Source organism: Bombus vancouverensis, chromosome 6 (genome assembly GCF_051014615.1).
Source record: "Bombus vancouverensis nearcticus chromosome 6, iyBomVanc1_principal, whole genome shotgun sequence".
Classification (NCBI taxonomy): Eukaryota; Metazoa; Arthropoda; class Insecta; order Hymenoptera; family Apidae; genus Bombus; species Bombus vancouverensis.
This window is the reverse complement of record NC_134916.1, coordinates 11,455,396-11,477,076: the sequence shown is the minus strand read 5'-3', so window position 1 is coordinate 11,477,076 and position 21,681 is coordinate 11,455,396. Positions and strand designations below refer to the sequence as shown.

The following is a 21,681-nucleotide window of genomic DNA, read 5'->3' as shown; positions in this document are numbered from 1 at the left end:
GGTGTCAACAAATTTTTTAAATGACACAGGAGCTGAACGTGAAGGTTTCTTAAAGCATCGTCGATATTTATAAGACGTGGCGTAAAATTTCCCGGTAGAATGTGTACGCCTCACTGTGCGCTCTGCCATTCTATACGCCTCGTTGATTCTTTGACAGGTTTACAGTCTTGCCAAAGAGCGAACGCTGGAACGCGGCAAAAATTTGATTTCTCGCGCAAAAGCTAATGATCGCTTTCTAATTGAGCCATTGGCGGAATTAACAGCATTATTCAAATGCTCGATCTTAATATTCACTTCGATGCGACACGAATGCAATTAAGATTCTTCTAACGTTGAATTTAATCAAAGGCCGACAGTTTTAAATACACTCGACACGGTACTCATCTATATGTAAATTTGTTGTCCTAGTTTAAAACCAGCGTCTTCGATCTTACAACATAAAACATAAATGATTATACAGGAAGAACAAAGGGATCGTGGTGTGTAGGAGAATGAACACACAGGCGCAATGTATTTCATTGTCGTTAAATATTTTGCTTTACAATTAAAATCTTAATTAACGATTCCCTTTCTTTCTTGCTATTCCATTACGTTTCATTTCTCCCTTTATCCGGTTCACAGAGAATTGCATCAACATGTACAGTAGGATTAGCGTGTAAAAAAAAGAACATTGACAGACGGAAACGTGAACGGTACAGGGTTTCTGTTTCTTTTAAAAAAATATACATATACATATCTTGTAGACGAAGAGAAAGATAAAAACTGGTCAGTCACAAAATTCTGTACTATGGATTAGAACTCGGACACGAAAGATATTCGATAGATTCTCGATAATACGTCGAGGAATCATCGTAGACGAAACATATAGACAACGTGTTTTCTCTTTTGCGTGCATTTCGGGAGTTTTCTTTCTTAGACGTTAAGTTAATCGAGACGATGACGAAAACAGAAAAAGAAAAATAAAGACAGAATAATAGAAGCAATAACGAGGAGGTTTGTTGCGGCGAGTTATGTTATCGGATGGATGGATGGACGATCCCTTTTCGAAAACGTCGAGAGCGCGTGTCAATAGCCTCATGCCTCCACCTCTTCTTCCTTTACCTTCTTTTCGTCGCCTTTCTTCGACCAGTCGGGTTTCTTCTGCAAAAGTTCAGAAAACACATGTGAGATGGTTGCAGTTTACGAGCATAACTCGGTCAAATTTGCACACGCTAGGTCCGGGGTTAGCGCCATGGGAAACTTTCGCAAAGCAGGGTAACAACACGTAGGTGATACTTTTGCACGGAAAATTTCCTCTGGCGAAAAATTCCTTTCCTTCCGAAAAATTCGTCGCGATAAATTATTAACAACCGCTCGTGTATTTTCGTTACGACGTTTCTCGTGCATACGTATGCGCTTACATCGTACAATCGTGGCTCGAAACTTGTTGAATTGAATGTTTCGGCTGTTTAAAACAAGCATCGCCAATTGAATAATCTCCGATGAAAGTTGCGACGACGTGTGACCTTCTCTCTTTATCGTCATCCAAAAAGCCGTGCAGTGTGTTAGTGAAAAGGAGGCGAGAGAAGAGTCCGGTGTGAAAAAGATTAAAAAGAAAAAAAAGATTCATCGAGGTTTCCTAGAAAACACCGAAATACTTTCGCCGAGCTGGTCGTTTCCAACGATAAAAACTCGTAGCGAAAAATACGGAAAAAACTTGACTAAAAGGAAAAACGAAAAGAACGAAACGTCGAAGAAAAAAATATAGAAATTCGATGAAACCAATTATCGCGTTTTTGTATCGTTAAGGGGACCCAAGCTTTCTCAATCTAATCCTAGAATTTCCTCTGCTTCGTTCCTTCACACCATCCCTGTAATCTATATCATATCTAATACACGCACTAACTGTATTCTCATACTAGAAGCATGCCGATCTACGAGTTGATCGTTTAAAGCTTTACCTTATCTTTTGACGCATTCTGCGAACATAATGCAAGAGCAACATCATTAGTCAACAGATAAGACATGGACAATTATTAGAGCGTACATACTAATTAATAACTTAACGATTAACGGGTCGCTCGTGATTCATTCGATCGATCCAAGTCCTTGTTTCATTTCCAAGTCGCTCCTTTCGATCGTAGAGAATGAATCACGTTCGATAAGAATGGCGTGATCGAACCGTGCGTCGAACATCGCAAATGTTATTTTATCGCCAGTCTACATGTCCGGATATTTTTAATACGAATCGTGACTTATTTTAGAATTGTATTGTTTGTATCGGGCCGTAAAGAATAGACGATCGATGCACGGATCGAAAGAAAGATTCAGACGGGACAACAATCCTACACATGTACAGCCTGGAAGCATGGCAGCCGAATAATGGCGGTAAAGGCAAGCTGCAAAAGAGCTTATTGCATGTTGGAAAGAATTTTAATTGAAAGTGATGCGCGCGACGCTTTCGCGGCTGACCATCGTTTTACTTTGTTTTCTGTAGGTTTTGCGTAGCACGCGGATAATTGTTTCCTAAACGAAGGTACTTTTGCATGAAGGAGCCTGGCGCGAATAACGAGATCAAACAGAAGATAAACGAAATGGATGCAAACAGAGTCAATGAATGAATAATTAAAGAAGGTAATAGAGAAAGGAAGGAAGAAAGAAAGAACAGGCACTTGTGAGTAAAGCGCTTCTGCGATTACGTACGAAACGAAGAAGAAAGTCTGTAAGTCTTAAATATTAACTTTGTAAGCCATTCTCACCTTTTTCTTTTCTTTTTTTTTTTTTTTATTTTTACATCGCTTCTTTTTATTCTTTATTACAATTCTTTTCTCTCTTTTCTTTTTTTTTTATATCGCGTATTGGCTCTTTATTACGCAATTACCGACATTCTTTGTGAAATGGCATTAAAAGTAGGATAGAAGAAAGAAGAAAATAAAAAGTAGACGCGTTAAAAGCAAATTAGGTACGATCTCGCGAATAACCCACGGTATTGTCGTCGAACACACAAGACGGATAAAAGAAGAAAGATCAGTGGAGCTTAAAGAAAAAATTAGTGGAGCAGAACGAAACGATTCTCGATAACACTCGACCCATTCTTATCGGATATTCCGTAAAATCGTCGGGATCGCATTCATTCACTGCGTTTTATAGAAGAGGCGAACACATTTTCATATCCGCGCAAGATCGAGTCTCGTCGAGTATGGTTCCTTGTGCAAAAGAAGTGAATGAAAAAAATGTATCAGAAAATATGTGGCTGAATGAAACGAAAGAAAATATCGAGGAAAGAACGAGCTACGGTCGAACAGGGTGGAAAGATATAAGAAATGATCTTCGAGGAAAAATTATTTGCCTATTTTTGACATGCACTTTCTTCGATCGTTTATTAACACAGCATTCTTTGGCGTTCTATTATGTTTCTTTTTTTTTCTCTCTCTCGTTTTTGCTCTCGTTTGATGGCGCGCGCGAAAATTCGATTTCAAAAATAATAACTTCGGCTTACGACCTAATGCAATTTATACAACGAGGAACGGTTTATAGAGGTACAATAAAATCAAGAAAACAAAAAACGACCGACAAAATGGAAGAGCGTTTACAAACGGTTCGATGGAAAATGGTAAACAGGTCACGTTAATCAACGCGAAATAATATAATCGCGCAAGACGACGAAAACGTTTCCTCCAGCTATTTTTTTTTTCTTCGCGGCTTTCCATTTCTGTTCGCGTCGTATTCACGCGGTTCGGTGTGTACGTGTTGAAGCTCTTTTTCGATAATGTATTATTATTACTTGATTGCCTGTATACGCGTGTGATTGTTCTTTTTTTTTCATGTTTTCTTTATGTTTTTTTTAAATCTACTTCTTCGTCTGCCACTCTGCCTTCTCGGACTTCTTGGGCTGTGGAGAACAACACAATTGCCTAGTCAACTATCGCTACTACTGGGGGGATTTTACGTATACGAAAAAAAGGATCAAAAAGATGGCGTGCCTTTCAGGAGATCAACTGGTTTCATACCTGATACGTTAAATTCCACGAATTCGAATAATATAACCTCTTCGCGGTGTATTTACCACGAGAAAGACTCAGGCTCAAATCAAATATAGCTATCAGATATAGTAAACATTAATTATTATTATACGCATTCACTGTGGAAATGTCGAACGCATGTGTTTTTGTATTTATTTTATATATTTAGTTCTTTACATTGCCGAAAGATTAAAAAAAAAAATCGCCATAGATACTGTAAACACGAATCACGGTGATTAAATCGTTTGATCTCTTTGAAAGGACGTCCGAACAAATAATCAAAATTCTACTGATACAAGGAAAAAACCTGCCGATTGAGTTTTATGCACGAAAAGAAAACCAGAGCCACAAAAACTGTCTTTCTCATTGGCTGGAAAAAAATATGTATACAGACCTACCCGTCGTATGGGAAAAAAATTCAAAACATCCGCGTTAAAAAAGATGAAAAAATCATGACCTTCATATCATAAGTGGTTCGTAGAAATATAAGACTAGCTTTTAAGTTTGATCTCGGATGAAAGGAATGTACAAAAGTTAATCACATCTTCGTCGCGAAGTCTTATAGTTCCGCGTACCTTAGCCGACAAACGAAGCACATAAATTAATGAAACGGAAGAATTCAAAATAGACCACCGACGGGCAGGGGAAAAATGTCTACTTAAAAGTACACAGAATTTTACGACAATTTTCGTTGTCGAAAACGATCGTCCTTACCTCCTTGTCCTCTTCCTCGAGGGTGAATTCCTTCTTCTTAACCTGTTTAAGCTGGTTACGGAAGTTAAACTCGGCCGCCTTCTTCTGCAGTTTGGCGAACTTGTTCTCGTACTTGGAGACTTTCTTCAGCGTGGGTTTCATGCTAACGACATCAATGGAATATTATTAGCAAGTAAAACGTGGAATAAGTATTTATCGAACGATAAGAATAGCCCTATAAATTGGCAAAGAAAATGGTCGATCGAAGATGGAAATGGTTACTTACAATTTACCTCGGAGGTCGTTCACCTGGCTGTTCAAGTCCGCGATCTGCAGCGAGCAAACATCGTATTAGATTCACGTTTCATCCAAATCGGATAAAGATTATAATCATGCGTGCTTCTCGTCGAAATTATACCGCGGAACACTAGGAAATCGAAGAAACGATCCTCTTAGGCAACTTCCATTAGACCGAGAGAACATTTGTAAAAAGCTTCGAAAGTCGAATCGAGTAGACTCAAAGTGGATTATGCTCGAATCAATGGTCATGTTCCCAAAGGGAGATCGTTTCTCCACGTTACTATAGAACGGGGCAGTTCGTGCTCACGGAAGGGACATTCATCCCCGTGGATGGTAATTACATAAAAAAAAAGAAAGAAAAAGAAAAAAGAGAAGCATCGAGTGTTTCTTTTTAATCACAGTGAACACGATTTCAGTCGCAAAAAAACACACACACACACACACACAACACTGCATAGAAACCATGGAAAGCTTCCACGAAACATTGGAGAAATAATCGAAATCGAGCAGCAACCAGTTAAGCGGACGAAAGAACGAGAACATAGTACTCGAGCAGAAATTAGCATGCGACCTGCGTGCCAGAAGCAGGCGGGATGGGGTTTGCATACACGGAGAGGTTTCGCAGCGGATACCGAGATATTCGGTTAGCGAGTCACTCGACGAATCGAGATTGACAGTAGATTGGTTTGCTGATTAACTGCAATGCCAGGTAACTGTGATAGGGTTGGAACGATGGGTGAAGAAAAGGCTCATATAGTCGGAGAGCGGAGGAAAGATTGCATTGGAAAAGTATAGACGAGGTTGTCGATGTACAAAGAGATGTAAAAATAAAAAGAAAAAAAAAAAAAAAATAGAGACACAGTGAAAATAAACCACCAGCGAGTAGATTAAAGTTGTACACGTGTAGCCTCCTCGATATACCCCGACATACGGTGCAGAGAGTAACAGGCAAAGTCAAGCTATCGTTGGATGAAATTGAACGATTAAATTAAACGCTAGTCAGTCGTTGTTAACACGTTGCTTCGACAATGCCACGATCAAAAGCCACGTTCTTCCGTTTACATTGAGCCGAAAACAAATACGGCTTTGATGGCTGTTGTTTAGGGGAAAACCGGTAAATTTATGTAGCTCAAAGCTTTATGTCGTGACACATTGACCGTGTACGGGATAGACATGGCAAACGATAAAAGATTGAACTGTACTGTAACAAATTTCATTCACTGCGATTTTGATTAAACGTCAACGGCATGTTCGCTGCGGTGAAACGAAATGCATAACGCAAATTAAATAATGTATTATATATATGTATGCATATATATATATATAATACGACTGTATGTATATCAAATAGTTGTTCTGCTCCTAGTAAATCGTTTCAACCAATATTATCTTACCATGAAGGTTTTCCCATCCGAAAAGCGGCCACTTTTTTTCTAAGGATCTTTCAAACAAATTGATTTTCTAGTGTCTTTGAATAGCTTCTGGTAAAACTTCCTCCGGAAGCCACTTGTCGGATTCTCCGCTCTCTCCCTAAGAGACGTTCGAGTCTTTCCTTTCTCGTTCCCTTTCACCTTTACGGTCGTCGATGAGAAGAAGAAGACGAAGCGAGTCGGTCAAAGGGAGAGAGAGAGAGAGAGAGAAAGACAGAAAGAGAAAGAAAAAGAGAGAGAGAGATGGAGGAAAGGACCGACGAATCACAGACAAAGTGAAACAAAGAGGAACGTAACATAAGGATCAAGGGTAGAAAGGATCAGCAATGATAGGATGTGAATTTCATTCTGGCCAATCAGGGGAGAACTGGTCACGATCAGCTCTTTATCCACAGAGGGTGAAGAGAAAAAAAAGAAGTAAAAAGTCCACTACAATCTCTTTTCTGGACCGTAAGAATTCTGTTCCTCTCGCTGTTCGACAACCCTCTAATTCTTTAGATTCGACACGATTCTTATCTCATCGTAAACGCGTTTCACATCTTACAAAATTAAACGATTATCAAGTACATAGTTTATTAATCGATGCAACGAAAGTATATCTATCGACTGTTATTTAATAATAGCTAGAAGGAAATATTTATATTTGAATAAATATTTTTATAGGAGGAACAGAGTTCCGCCAGAAAGGATCCGCTATTTACAGGCCCAATTGAACACCATGACAAGAGGACACTGACAGTCGGTGGTGCGTGCGAATCGGTGCAAAATCACTTTCGCTCGTTCCCATTTCGACATCGTAGACGCGTGTACGTGTTCGCTTTCACGTCTCTTCCACGGGACAATAGAGGGAGAACAAGAAGAAAAGAAAAGATCCGTATCGTTTCTTTTTATTGACATTCACAGACGAGAGGATTTAGAGGTGGCGGACTAATTTACACGGGACTGTTCAGACGAAAAGACAAGGGTAACAAATAAAAAAGAGAAAAAGGCTGGGCCGGAGAATTTTCACAGCATGGCACTTCGGTCTCGTGATCTTTCCACTCGGTCTCGAGACAGTCCACCTTCGTGAGAGTTAACAGTGGAATCAAGATAAAAAAAAAAGCGTGGTAAAAGGAGGTAACATACAACCAGCGTTCGATTATCTACACTTTTTGGGGGAAAGAGAAATACGATATAATACACGAGTATTTCGTTCAAACACGTAATCAAAAAGTTCAAGGGGCAGAGTTGAAAATGAGGGTCAGCAAAAATTTCAAAAGGCAGGTTTCCTTTTACATACCTACTCTTCTTTGCTTCAAATACGACATCGTGTTTCTTTTAAATATCTTCCATGATTTTCCTTATACATATGTCAGCAGCGTCTTATACGTATGTACGGAATAATATCGATCATCGCCGATATATGACCATATTTCGTTGGTATTTTCTAGCCAGACGAGAAACAATTGATCGAATAATATTGCAGAACGTGTTAATTTTCTTTTTCTCCGCTCGCGGGGAATATGAAGTGCCATACTTCCTTTACGCGATGCAAAGACACGAGTATAATACAAGTGTCCTCGCTTTTATTTATCGACAAAATACAACTGCAGTTTTATTATAGAAATTGATCGATTTGTTCGCGATTGAATATCGCGATCGACCGGAACGAAGTTAATAGAAAATCTACGATGCGTATTGGCGTTGGTGCAGCGTGAAAAATTGATCCATGCTGTTAATTTAGATATCAGCCGAGCCATAAAGAATTTATGCGCACGTGTATTGAAAGAACGTTTGGAACTTTATGAAAAAAAAAAAAAAAAGAACAAAACGATTGAATAACGTGTGCCAGTTATTTCGGTTGCCGGCATCTATTGAGCTCTATTCTATTTCGTTTCCGAGTTATTGTTTAAAAATATTACACGCAGACATTGATAGACACCGATATGATTTGAAATACGGTGGAAAAATTTCTACGTTCCAATAATCGATTACTTTATTTATATACACATATCATAAATAATTACAGAATGTCGTTAGTGGATATCGAAAGCCATGCGTGTTCAGAGTTAGGCAGACTTAAGAGAAAAGCAGAGCCACTTTAATAGACATCCGGAAAATCAAGCTTGCAAATTCGCCAGAGGAGAAAAGTAATGGATAGCAACAAGAAGAGAGAAAAAGATGGGAGACGTGAAAGGCGCGGAGAAATCAACAGAGAAAGACAGAGAGCGAGATATAGAAAACACAATGGTAAAGCGAGCAGAGAGAAAACACGAAGAAGACGTGAAATGTACAGTAGTAGCCGATTAGCGGCGATAACGGTACGATACGATTCTGTTTCGAACTTCCTCTATTCTTCCGCCTATTTACAATGCTTTGTCCGTTTCGTCTGACTTTTCCGATTTTGCACCGTGCACCCACGCACGCACACGCGCACACACACGCGCGTAGTCTCACGCACACGTTTGAATCTCGCGTGACATTAAAAGGGACCACTTTGGCCCCTTCGAATTGTGTTCTTTTCCCTTAACTGTATATATGTACAATTTTTACAAAAAAAAATATATATATAAAGAGAGAGAGAGAGAGAGAGAGAGTGAAAGAGAAAAGAGGAAAAAAGAATTGGAATTGAAAAGAGAAATGAAGAAGAGTCGAGGATGATTGTTCTATCGTCGGGACATCGCGAACATCTCATTTCACGATTCTTTTTCTCAGCGAGAACGCGTTATGCGGTCGATACAAAACGCTTGCTGCGGTCACGATCGCGACGAAACGATCGTTTGGCAAAATCGTCAGACCAGTCAGAGACGTGAGCCCGAGAACGAAATAAAGGGACGCAAGAGACGTTACACTCTCGCATCTACACATTGGGATCGACTTGACCCGACAAGCGTCTCCTCCATAAGCTTGCCCAGCCCTGATTCGATTCTCGCGAGAAGCTTTTATTTTATTTCCTTTGGCGAGTTAGTAGAAAGCTTAGAAAGCCTATGTCTGCGTTATACTTGTTAGAGAAACAGAAAGATAGAGAAACAGCGAGTGTAAATCAGACGGACGTATCTATACAGGTATAGATAATGTTTGTAAGAGAGATAAAATAGAGAGAAATAGAGAGAGAGAGAGAGAGAGAAGAGAAAGAAAGGCGGTGAAAAGAAGAGAGGAGGCGGGCGAATAAATCGACGAAGTATTATCAAGAAAGAAAAAAAAGAGTAAAATGAGGATAAAAAAAGAAAAAGAGCGATCGAGGAGTAAAGGGCAAAAAATGTTTGAATTGCGGCACTTCATATCCACGCGAAAAAAGAAAACAATTCGGTAGATTGTTTCATTCTACCCAGGAAACGACAGACGGATCGAAGAAAAGGGTAGGTAAATTACCGAGACAGGACTGACCAAGATTATACAGTACAGAATAAAATGGCCGTACGAGGCGTCATCGAAATTACAAAAGTAGAGCAAAATGCCGGAAGCGAAATCGTATTTCTTTGTTTTTACGTTCGTTTTTGTACTCGCGTTGACAAAAAAAAAAAAAAAAAAAAATGGGAAAAAAGAAGAGAGCGAGAGAACGCAGTCGTTCCTTTTCATTGTTCGATTTCTGGTTGTTGAAAAGCCACTCAACGTGTTCTCCAAGAGAAACATCGTGAAAGAGAGAGAAAAAAGAACTCAAATAGAGACGTATGTATATGTACAGAAAGAGGGTGGAACAACGAGAGACAACGCGAAGAGAGACATTCAGAGAGGGGTTGCACAAAAGAAACGTGCGGCTGGCGGTTGCTCTCTTTCTCCTCGCATTGTTCACCGTTTGTTTTTTTTTTCTTTTTTTTTTTTGCTGCTTTCTTTTATTTATCTCCTGTACCTCATAGTCCCTTTTCCGAACTTCACGCTCCAAATCCCACTTCTGACCCTCACAAAGGTAGACGCGGTCGTAATACATTTGGCAAATCTCCCTCAAATCGTCTACAAAGAACATGGAGTGTCTCTCAGATATCTTTCACTCACGTGATACGTTATTTTCACTAAATAGCCAGGAGGCAAGACGAGAGAAAAACAGACAGCTTCACATTTACGTTTCCAGTTGTACATAGATATATATGTTGAATTCAATTATCGCTTCTTTACAATTTCTTTCTTTTTTTTTTTTTTTTAATTCCCGCTTACATCCAGACGACTAATCCTTTCGATTTTCGATTTTCAACTTTATTAGTTTCCAACTATTACTGAAAATGGTAAATACCGAGTTCGGAAACTGTCTCTCGTTCTACTCGTGCGATAATAAAAGTCGCGCGAAAACTGAATGCCTAATCGTGTTGGGTATTCGAACCCGGCGATGTTCTTGAGAAACTGACACGAACGTGACCTGCTCTGAAATCTCTCCTTCTTTCGTTCAAATGGAAATTGTCCGATCGACCTCCATCTGTATCGAAACATAGACGAGGTTACACTCCGGTTACGTACCCTCGAAATTTCAATTCAGAACGATCGAAGAATCCGATAAGAACTAACCGCATCGCGGCGAATACGCGCAATCGAATAAGAGCGTTCGATCGAGAATCTAAAAAGAGAACTGTTGGAATTTCTTTCGCAAAGAGAAAAGGGGGTGAAGGTATCAAGAGTGAAATTTCGAGGGTGCGTTGACCCGGAGAAATAAGTACGTGGGACGATCGACCAATCGCATTATACGGTCGCAGACGTGGCAAAGTTAAATTAAATCAAAAAAGAATCACGTGGGAGGCCAGATAAAAATAATCTGTGCAGGAGACTCGTTAGGTTTTCTTCAGGCGAGCCGATCGTATTTACCTCGAATTCTTTCAACCTAATTTGCCTCTCGAGGTCAAACTTATCGCCCTCGAGCGCGTATAGTCTGTTCCAATATGTCGAACAGATCGTCTGGAGCTCGGCTAAAAGAACAAAAGTTTCAGGATGGAGAGAAAAATGCAAAAAAAGATAACAAAAAATGGGAGGATGATTTCGACCATTCTTAGTGACGTGATTAAAATTTCTCGTGTTAGCGATATGTAAATTTTCGATTATAAAATGATGAAAGAAAAACAGAAAAGACAAGAAAGACAAGAATACGAGAAGATTGCATCTTCTACGAGAGAAAATATAATATAGCGAAATGTCTTCTTTGATACTGTTTTCGTTGAATTACACGACCGATAATATCTTACCATTGACGTTGTTTTCCTCGTCGTTTCTATCGAAATTTCACTATCGTTATACCACTGTACCATGGGTTTAAATCGCGGAGGGGATAAAGAATCAAGGGATATAAAAGTGAATGAGATTCTCGCGTTTTGAAAGCAAGAAGCACGAAGCTGACAACTGCGTGAACGTTAACCTGATACGAAAGAGAAGGAGTCGAAGGGAAAATGAAGGAAACATATTTTCGGAGTAGTACTGGCGCCACAAGGTGGTCTAGTTGCCTACGCGCAAATAAACGAAAGAAAAAAGAAAGAAAATCGTTGTTCTACGTGAAATCGCTCAAGATAGGAGGACTAGGTATTCAGCATTATGATATTATTTGACATCTACTGGCTGCGATTCTACGAATCACGCGTGCCTGCTGCTTTTGTTCTTTTTCTAATCATTACGTACGCTCTAGGAAGACGTTCTAAAACTAGTCAAAAGAAATGTTGCGAGTGCTACGTTAGAATTGGTGCAATTAGATGATTCAGCCTCGATGCCTAAGTACAATTCGTCGTTAAAGGTAACAACAGCCGAAACTTCAATTTCGTTTAAGACAACAAAAACTGATTATTATGTTCAGCGGTTGTGCTAGCAAAAATGTCCTTGCGTACTAATGAGAAAAAAAGATTCAGAACAAAAGGATAAGAGAAAAAAGAAAAAAAAACACGATAGAAAAGAAGAACGAAAAGAAAAATATTCTGTTCTCTGCTTTGTTAATTGCAGCGTCATCTGTTTTGTTTTTTTATCTTTCTTTTTCTTTTTTGTATATCGAAAACTTTTCGACCTCGAAATCCTTCTTGGCGACTTCGTACTCAAGGTCGTACTTTTCCCCCTCGAGAGCGATGATCCTCTTATGATACTGGATCAGAATGGACTTCACGTTAGCTGTCAAAATTCCAAGTCACCTTGAAACATACTCCTCTGTTTTCTTCCAAGCAGTATGATCGATTTTAACCAGTAATGTATCTTTTGTTTTCTCTGTTAGCGTTCGTTAATAGCTTTCTCTAAGCGTTTCATTGCTCGACGATAGTTGTATTATCGATCGACTTAAAACAAACGAGCGCCCGATACATAACATTAAAACATAAAGTAGTTTATCGTGTCACGTTTGTCGCTTTGTTAACCGCTAAGGACAATGTGTCAAAGCAGGGACAAGTGTGGCGGTGAGTCTGGTATCAAAGCTGAAATTTGTCAACGACGTTACGAAGTGTCAGCGTTGCTTTCGAGTATGTCGACCAAATCGAGTGTCTCTTCGATTACAATCACGAGTGGAAAACACGATATAACTAGAAAATTGAAGAGGGAGTAGTGGCGTGAACATAGAAAGCAATGTGAAAACGATTAAATACGTCGGACGTAGAAATACACGCGGGAAAAATGTGTCGAACAGAAGCACGCGTCTCTCGAAACCAAACGAGTTACCATTATTATATACCGTGAGTATAACTCCATCATACACGAATATAGCGTTTTCTGGCGACAACTTGTGAGAGCACAATAAGTTAATACGTGAATAATCCACGATTGCTCAGCTTACTATGTATAAAATACGTCGAGGTAGCATTAAACGAAGAGCAAAGACGATAAAACGGTAGATAGATCGCGCGCACAAATAAATGCGAACAGAAAAAGTTTTGCGAGAAAGAGTAACAAAGATAAAGAAGTATAGAGACAGAAAAAATAGCCGTGTTATGAAAGTGAGAAAGATCAGAGATATAAATAAAACAATAAATATTATAGAAACACGGAGAGACGAAATGCGAAGCTCGCGACACTTGCTCGGATTACGCGAAACCGATCGCGATCAGAACGAATTACGTTTAGCAAAGAGTTCGACATATATTTGAAAAGTTAAAACAAAGAAGAAAAAAACGAAGAATAATTTTTACACTTCTTAAAAAAAAGAAAAAAAGAGGAAAAAGAAATAATTGAAATTAAAAAGATAAAAATAAAAGGGAGAAAAGTGCATCGTCATCTAGACGATAAAAATATACTTTGGTTACTTATAAATAATCACAATGTTACGGTTGCGTAACACGACCGATCCACCAAGAGTTTTCGAGCACTTTGCCAAACGTATCCGAGGCTGTTCGTCATCGCAAGTGAACGCAACCGAGCAAGCGCGGCACATTACTCAAGTGCAACAACATTGAGCATCGTTACGGTGTCGTGAATGCCTCGTTATTTGCACGTCTCGTAATGTTCTCGCAACTGATTCTCTTTCTCGTAAGTACCTCGTAGTCCTTCTTCTTCACAACATATTCGAGGTCGAATTTTTGATCCTCCAATGCTGTGATCCTATTGTGGTATTCACGCAGCACGCGCTTCACGGTTTCTGTGTGGATCAAGGTGAAAAAAGATCGGACAGAATTCATCATATTGAATTTGAAACAACACGAGGGGATATTCGAGATTCTCGCTGTTAAAGCGAACGTTTAAACAAATTAGCAGCGTCGCGACGTCGAAGTGTCCGGCTATAATTTATGCACGAACGTGGAAGAATCTTCGGGATGTAATTCGTGAGATTCGGACAACTTCAAAATATCCTGTGTGCTCGAAAAACGAGGAGATGGCCTGCGAACAAGTGTGAGCAGGACGAACGAAAAAATTTCGGGCACGACAATCTGTCACAGCGAATCGAAATTGCTTCACCCGCGTGTATCTGTCGATGTCAGACAAAAATGAAATTTCTATAGACCTGCGGTAAGGTGTTGTTCGATCTTCGACCCTGACCGAATTGTTAGCAGTCTAACCACGCGCCGATGAACCGAGAAAAACGCGGTTATAGTGTTATCGAGTAATACATTTTTGGAAAATTCTGAAAGTACCTTCGCTAGCGTCGTCCACGTTCTTCGGCTTTCCACAACGTTCCTCGATAATGCGCCTTCTCTCGGCTGCCTTTCTCTCTTGCTCCTTTTTCAATTCTTCCGCGGCTTTCTTTCGCAGCAACAGCTAAGGGCGCACAGACGAAAATACTTGTCAGAACATGGTTCGATAAAAAGAATGGAATTTCGTTTGGAGAAAACTTCGAAAATTCTACAGATAAAAATTGATAGACGAGTCGTTATTAACTATAGGACAAAAGCGTTGAAAATGCTTTCGAAAGAAAACTACGTAAAAAGTGCAATTTCTTCAAATGGATTAGAAGCTTCCGAAAAAAAGAATTTTTCGATAAAATAAATACGAAAATACATACGAAATTTAACTCTTGTTTTCAGCAAGCAAAAAGGATTTGCGATCATTTTAAACAATTATCTTCAATTTTTGAGGAATTTTTTAACGATAGAAAAAGCACGATTGAGTCACAAAATAACGGAAACAGCGCAACAAAGTTAAATATAGGAAATAAAGCTAAAAATATAAGTTTAAAGCTAAATTGCATAAAAATACAATGGTCGTGAAATATTATCCGAGCATCGATTAAACGTTTATAATATAGTAGGATATTACCAAAGAATAGAAAGCTTACCCTAAGCTTCTTCTTCCTGTCAGGGGTCATGAAACCCTTCTTCGCCTTCTTGGCTTTGGAAGCCTCTTCAAGGCGGGCGCGGACCTCCGCCCTCTTTCGATCCGTCTCCGCCTGTTTCCTCTTCTTTTCCTACATTTTTTGTATTGTATGGACTCCCTTAAAATATCTTATCTGACAATAGCCCGAAGCAACGTTTAACGAAGCATCTCGAAAAAGTCTCTCATAAAGAAAAGATATTTAAAAATAATATAAACGAGTAAGATAATAAAAACCGTCGGTCTTTAGGAAGGAGAAAAAGAAAAAAGAAAAAAAAAAAAGAAAAGAGATGTAAATGATTTCGCAATTTTCAACGCGGTCTGCAACGAGCCCTTAATACGAAAATTATTAGAAAAATCATTCGATTATCTCGACAAGTTATTGAAAAAGTTTCGCGGACAGGGCCGTCCTTCTTTTCTTGACTTTAAGTTTCACCGATAGTTTCCCCTATAGTTTCCCCTTTTCTTACGTACATCCTCGAGACGTTTCCTCTGTAAAGGGAAATAAAAAAGCCATCGTGAGAAAAATCGTTCCCGTGGATTCCGTATGAGCGGAACACGAAGCATTCGAACGGATACAATAAAATCATAAAAGAATTTTCAAAGAGCAACGTGTTTCGAATTCCGCATTTTGAAAGAGCGCCAAGCGTTGAGAAAGCGATATCGTTCGCGTGATTTGCGATATAAAGTGCGCGATATCGTTATACGTCAGTCGACGATAGATCTCGATTAATTTATGCGTTTGATTCGTACAGATTGGCATCAAGTACCATGCAATAGTTCGCGTATATTTTATCCGGTAAATATCGTCAAATTGAACGAAATGAGACATAACATTATGACATAACATTTAGTACATAATACACGAAGGATAGGCGCGATTAGCATGCAGCTGTCACACAAGGACGCTATACGTCACAGGACACAGAAATATTCTGTGTTTCATGCGATTATATTATCTACGTTACCTCAGCTTTCGGATTACTAGATGGCTCGTGCTTGGAGTTCTAGTCTACCGCTACGTAGTCATACTAACGACTATTCTTAATCGAATTAATAGAATAGTAACGAATGTTAGACATTTCTACAACGTGGAAAAGAACATTAAATGGCACGGAAGAATTACAGAGGCTGTATTTCTATTCCCTCTCCCCTTACCTAATATATTACATTGATTTACATTTAGAACGAACTTCTGCCAAGATTTATGTCGCCGAAACTCTGACAGAATTCCAGTATTTTCTTATCTTAGTAGCAATACCTTCCGTGCCAATTCGAATGCAAAATCGGGACGAGGACAGGAAAAGACAAGTTGTAAGGAAAAGTTGAAAAATATAAGTTACAGGGATATCGATGGTATATTTTTACAATCAACAACAAGTCGCGATAGGGAAGAAAAGTTAGGAGGTGCTGTGAAATAACAGGAAAGGGATAGTTGATAGAACAAATAAGGTACACAAGGGAAGCACGACGCACGGTGGTAAATAAGGTTGAAATAGGGGCGAGAACCTGACGATAAATCAGAAGAAAAGTCCACCCCGCGTCGTTCGTAATATTTCCGGATCTATCCTTTATTCTTCGGGTCCCGATGAGATTTCACGTTCCAAGGATACTACACGTACTTTTGGACAAGTGAAATAACCTATCAATTATTGATCGAAACTTTCGAATATTTTCCTTCTCGATTTCGCGGGAATATCGATAACGTTGGCTGAGAAAGAGGATTCAATCTGTTATATCCTCGAGAAGCTAAAATCGCGTTAAATTGATCGAAGACAATTTCTTCCACGGGGATAGACCGTGATATTACGAGAAATCCAACCCTTTTTCGCAAGAAGGAGCGGATAAGAAGGATATAGAAGAAACAGGGATAGAATGGAACGTCTGAGAAAGTTTCTAACGAAAGGAAAGATTAAACTTGTGCGGTCTCCTCGTTATTCCGTGAGACAGTGTGAACTAATGCCAAACTGTGTGGTTCGTTGTCGACCACTGTTCACATAGTTACGTCAATTTTCTACTGTCGAGAAAAAGTATTTACATATAACAGGACTCGGTCGGTTGAATCCCCGGTTCTACCAAGACTACGTCGCTAACAAAAACCTCTGCTATCAATTATCGATAATAATTGATATTTAACTTTCAAGCAAACAAGTTACTCAAAAAACAAAAAAATTAATCCACGAAAAAAAGATGCGAGATGTTAAAAATTCTATTCTAAGGTAAAAAATCGTTCGTTCTTCGACGTTTTTTTTTTGTAAAATGTAACACAGACGGAGATGTGGTTTTTTGGATATCAAAAAATGGACGTTAATTACGTTTTCGTTCGAACTAATGATCGTTTCGATGAGAAACAACTACAGTATTTTTACAGGGATCTCACAAGCACAAAGCTCACAAGCAATGCGTACCTTTCAATGCCATTAACTTTACTGCACGGTCCCAAGTAGACAGAAGATCCATCGTTCGCCATTTTCGCGTAAAGTCAAGAAACAGATGCAACCGGTAGTCGTAAGAAGAGAAACATAAAATAAAGAGAACATTTTAGAGATATTAAAGCCTGTATATCTTCGTGAAAACGTCTTAGAACAAATAACGATACGAAGAAAATTTCAAATATTCGAAACTCGAAGCTTCGTGTTATTTTTCTGATTCGAAACTCAGGTAAATAATAATTTGTGTAAATAGTGTACCAGAATATTCCGAATTTACGATACGAACATATTTTTATTTAACTAATAATATTCCATAATATTCCAATTATGTTTGTACTTAAACTCATATTATAATGTGATTTTCCGAAGAGAGATTTGCTAAGCTTTTAATTCCTGACAACATCGATGCTTCTTTAAACGAAAAGTGAAAAGATAAGCGTTCCAAGTTTCGAAAGTTTCGACACTTCGCAAAGTTCCCGATTCCAGTTTCGCGAGTCTAAAAATCAAGTTTCCATCCGTCTCTGGTATAAATTAAATTTTCCAAGATACCCACCTAACCTCATCGTCCGCCATCGTGGTACCTGGCTGCTACACCCGTCTACCTAAAAATAAAGCGTGCAAGGTGTTGTTTCACGAATTTGTGGCAAAATAACAATAACGTCGCGTTACGTCAACGGCGTAAATACGATCGTTTCGACGACACGGATAACCGAATGAAATGCAAACATTACACGGGTTTAAATATAAACTGCGTGTAGAGAGCGGAGAAGAAGTGGGTTGAGGAGAAAATTTGCGAGCACGGAAAAGTGGGGGGAGGAGAGGAATCGAAGATTTCCGATTGCGTCAGTGGATAAATTTTTCTTTCGTTGGCCGGTGATAGCCGTTCCTACAGATCGACGCGATAAATCCTACATTCTGAACGTAAATTTTGCCTCTCGCTGCACGATCAGCAACGGTATAGAATATCCGGGGCTCGAAAATAGACGCGGACCGTCCCCACTTTTCGAGCCGTGCGTCGCCGAGACGTCGCTACGTCGACGATCCAAATTTGGATGCAACGACCCGGTAGATCGCACGTCTCCTCGAGACTCCAACTCGATCCGATGGCGAAAACGGGAAGGCAAATCGAACTGGAGAAAACGAGAAACGCCGCGGGATCGTTCTCGTAGAAACGTTATCTCCTCCGCTATGGAAATTGTTTCGTTAAAACTGAAATTGAATGTAAAACAAAATGTAATCCTTGTAGACGAAATCCGTATAGATGAAATAAAAAAAAAAAAAAAAAAGAGGAAGCGAAAATATTGAATTAGAGATTGTCGATATTAAAGGAGATATTATAAAATCCAAGTATGTTCCAATACGAATATTCATTTTCATCTAATCATTTTTCTTCCTTGTAATATCGAACCAAGAAAATGTAAACGTGAAAAATAATACTATGAGAATGATGAAACGTTAGAGAAGACTTCGTTGATAAATGAGAATACGAAAGCTCAAAGTAATTCATTTCCTTGGCAAACATCTTACGTGCCGACGTGGTCGCGAAGGTAGTGAATCAGAAATAATGTTTGAAAATAGATATCAAATTTATTGCACGCTTCAATTGTATAACCTGGTCGTGTGCAACAGTAACCGTACTTAAAATGTCATTTGTCCTCATGTAGCAACGGTATCTTACTCCTCGAATGTAGAATGTACTCTTTGTCAAATATTTCTTCCTTTCTTCAGCTAGAAAATCTAGGTTTTAATAATTAAATTGTCCTTTGATAATCGATCTTTTCTCTTTTCGGGCGGTATATATATCAAAAACTATGAAAAATAACGAAAAATCATCAATTCACAGAAATTTCATTCTATCACTGGCAATTGCTTTATATGTATAATGGACGATCGCCCTCGCTAAGTATAGATTCACTCTCGTTCGAACCATTCCAAGACACGTCCCACCGAGACTTCAATGTGTGTCTCGTCTCCGATGTCAAAGAAGATCCCGGCACCGTAAAAATAGAAAACACGCAGAAGTCTACCTCGGATGATCCACGATAGCGAGACCATCCTCTATCAACGAGAATCGCGTGCTCGTTTTTTTCCCCCTCTCGAAAAATCCAGCATCCTAGCGAGACATCGTGAAGAAGACGCGCCATCGCCGTTCTTTTCCTCGCATGAAATTGAAAAACGCGGAGGAAAATTCACGAGAGACAGAAACGAAGTCGGAAGATTCGCAAGCTTTTTTTCTTGCAAGAGGCGAATGATAAATGGCGATGACATGGACGCGTCTAAAGTTATATTGGTCAAGAGGATATTGGTAACCGCGACGAATACTGGTACAAGGCTGTTTACGTAGATCCGCGCGGATTCACGTAGCAACCGAAACGATAATGGAACGATCACCAGCGACTTCTGCTTCGAGCATATTCATCAAAGAATTATGAAATATACAGGAAGCTGAGTAATTTAATCATTTGAAACGTCGTATGGGAAGTTTAATTGTTTTTCCTATCCTGAGGAGGTTTAAAGGCGATTCGAATATAAATCCGAAGATATAAATTCGAAGAAATTAATAGACACTAGTACGGATCTGCAAGATTTCCAATAAAAAGAAATTGTTCAAATTCTCGAAATTATGGAATATATAAGAAATTAAATAATTTGACTATTTGAAATACGAAATACGAAAGGTTTAATTATTTTTCCGATCCCGAGGAAATTTAAAACGATTCAACTATAAATTCAAAGATATAGAGATCGAGACTAAGAGACACTGGTATAGATCTCCAAGATTCACAATTTCGTCGAAAGTAAAAAGGAAACATTCACCTCCTCGCGAAAAGGAGAGATTAGACGAATCGAGAGTACAAAGTCTCGGTTCCTGTCACTGGAAGATCACAGACGTAGGATCTCACTCGAGGCCGGTTTCCGCGGGGAACGTCACAATCGCTGGAAGCGAGTTGAAATGTCGGGCAACACTCGTGACCTTGAAAATAGTCTCTCTGTTAAGCACACCTCTCACTGGCACTCGATACTCGACGAAACGAGAAGCGACCTCGCAGAGGTGGTCGGTTCGAAGAAGGAAAATCCTTCGCGTAGTCAGCCACGAATCCTGAAGTGAATCACGAGGATCGTGCGACGACGCGTTCCAGGCGGCTCCCGGCCGAACATGACGATTGAGCTTACCTTGAGAAGAACTTTAGCTGGCTACGACTGGCCAACCGGACCTTAGGCAGCTGACTGTGCGATCGTGAATCCCTAGTCGACGTCGTGAACCTCCATCGTAGGCTGTTCACGTGGTAGTAGCCGACCAATGGCGACTCGCCATTGGTCGCACAAGCATTTTTAGGCGAGAGCTATGCCCGCTGTGCTTGCTGCCAAAAATAATCGGAAACTGAAAACGGAGCCGAGCCTGCTTCGTCGTTCGTTCAGCTGCAGTTCGATCTACCGCTTGTCTTCCAATACGCTTGATTAATTATGTTAATCTAATTGTTATGAGTGTCGAGAAGAAGGCGGGTTTCCTTCGTTCCTTTTCATATCGTTAATGAAGGTCGATCGATCAGACAGACCATTTCTAGTTAATCGACACAGTTCTCATACTTAAAATAACAGCGCTTAAGCCTGTTGTCTCGCGCGGAGACAGCAGCTACTTAATTAAAAGCACGAAAATTTCCGTAGGTGTAGTTATTTGAAGACTTCTGTATTGCAATAGAGTATCGCATTAGGAAGAGATTATATATGTAAATGCGAAGAAAGCTTCGTATCCGAAATTTATTTATAGGGAATAAAACTGAGAGATGGTTGCGTAGCGAAGCTTCGTTTCTGTAAAGAATGATCAATCGACCAGTCGAATGATCGAAAGATGGAATAAAGATCGTAGTGGGAATTTAACAGCTGCGGCTGATCGTTCGAGTAGCTCGACACACGTCGAGACGGAACGAAGATATTATTAACGGATTGTTCTGGATTTTGGGTGTGCCAGCTGTTTGGCACTAAACGCGGCAACGCTGACGGAAACATCGTCGCATAAACGTAACACTTATGACTGTAACTAATATTATTTCTTCTCCGACTTTTAATGGGGGCCATGGTACGTGAAGCGATGATCTAACCACTTCCAGAGATTCTATTTCAAAGCTTGTTGATACATATAGAATTTTCTCGGAAATA

At 39.5% G+C, this 21,681-nt stretch overlaps 1 protein-coding gene across 24 annotated transcripts; it reads right to left on the bottom strand.

The window, feature by feature from the left end:
* Positions 1 to 509: 509 nt before the first annotated feature.
* LOC117155645 (wings up A) lies at positions 510 to 20,831 on the bottom strand. 24 transcript variants are annotated; one of them, XR_013058658.1, is made up of 10 exons: positions 20,698 to 20,828; positions 18,082 to 18,125; positions 15,566 to 15,583; positions 15,057 to 15,185; positions 14,416 to 14,539; positions 12,372 to 12,472; positions 4,981 to 5,024; positions 4,716 to 4,857; positions 3,764 to 3,871; positions 510 to 1,140 (listed from the first exon to the last, which is right to left on the bottom strand). XR_013058658.1 is itself a non-coding variant. In XM_033331840.2 (10 exons), exons 2-10 carry the CDS (start codon positions 18,094 to 18,096, stop codon positions 1,075 to 1,077), a joined length of 657 nt encoding a protein of 218 aa, XP_033187731.1. In that variant the 5' UTR covers positions 18,097 to 18,125; positions 20,698 to 20,831; the 3' UTR covers positions 510 to 1,074. The 24 variants fall into 24 exon arrangements, 18 of the variants coding, with proteins under 18 accessions (XP_033187731.1, XP_033187730.1, XP_033187729.1 ...); XR_013058657.1 differs by lacking the exon at positions 12,372 to 12,472 and adding an exon at positions 10,254 to 10,354; XR_004463964.2 differs by lacking the exon at positions 12,372 to 12,472 and adding an exon at positions 13,822 to 13,922 and having other exon boundaries at positions 20,698 to 20,823.
* Positions 20,832 to 21,681: the final 850 nt, after the last annotated feature.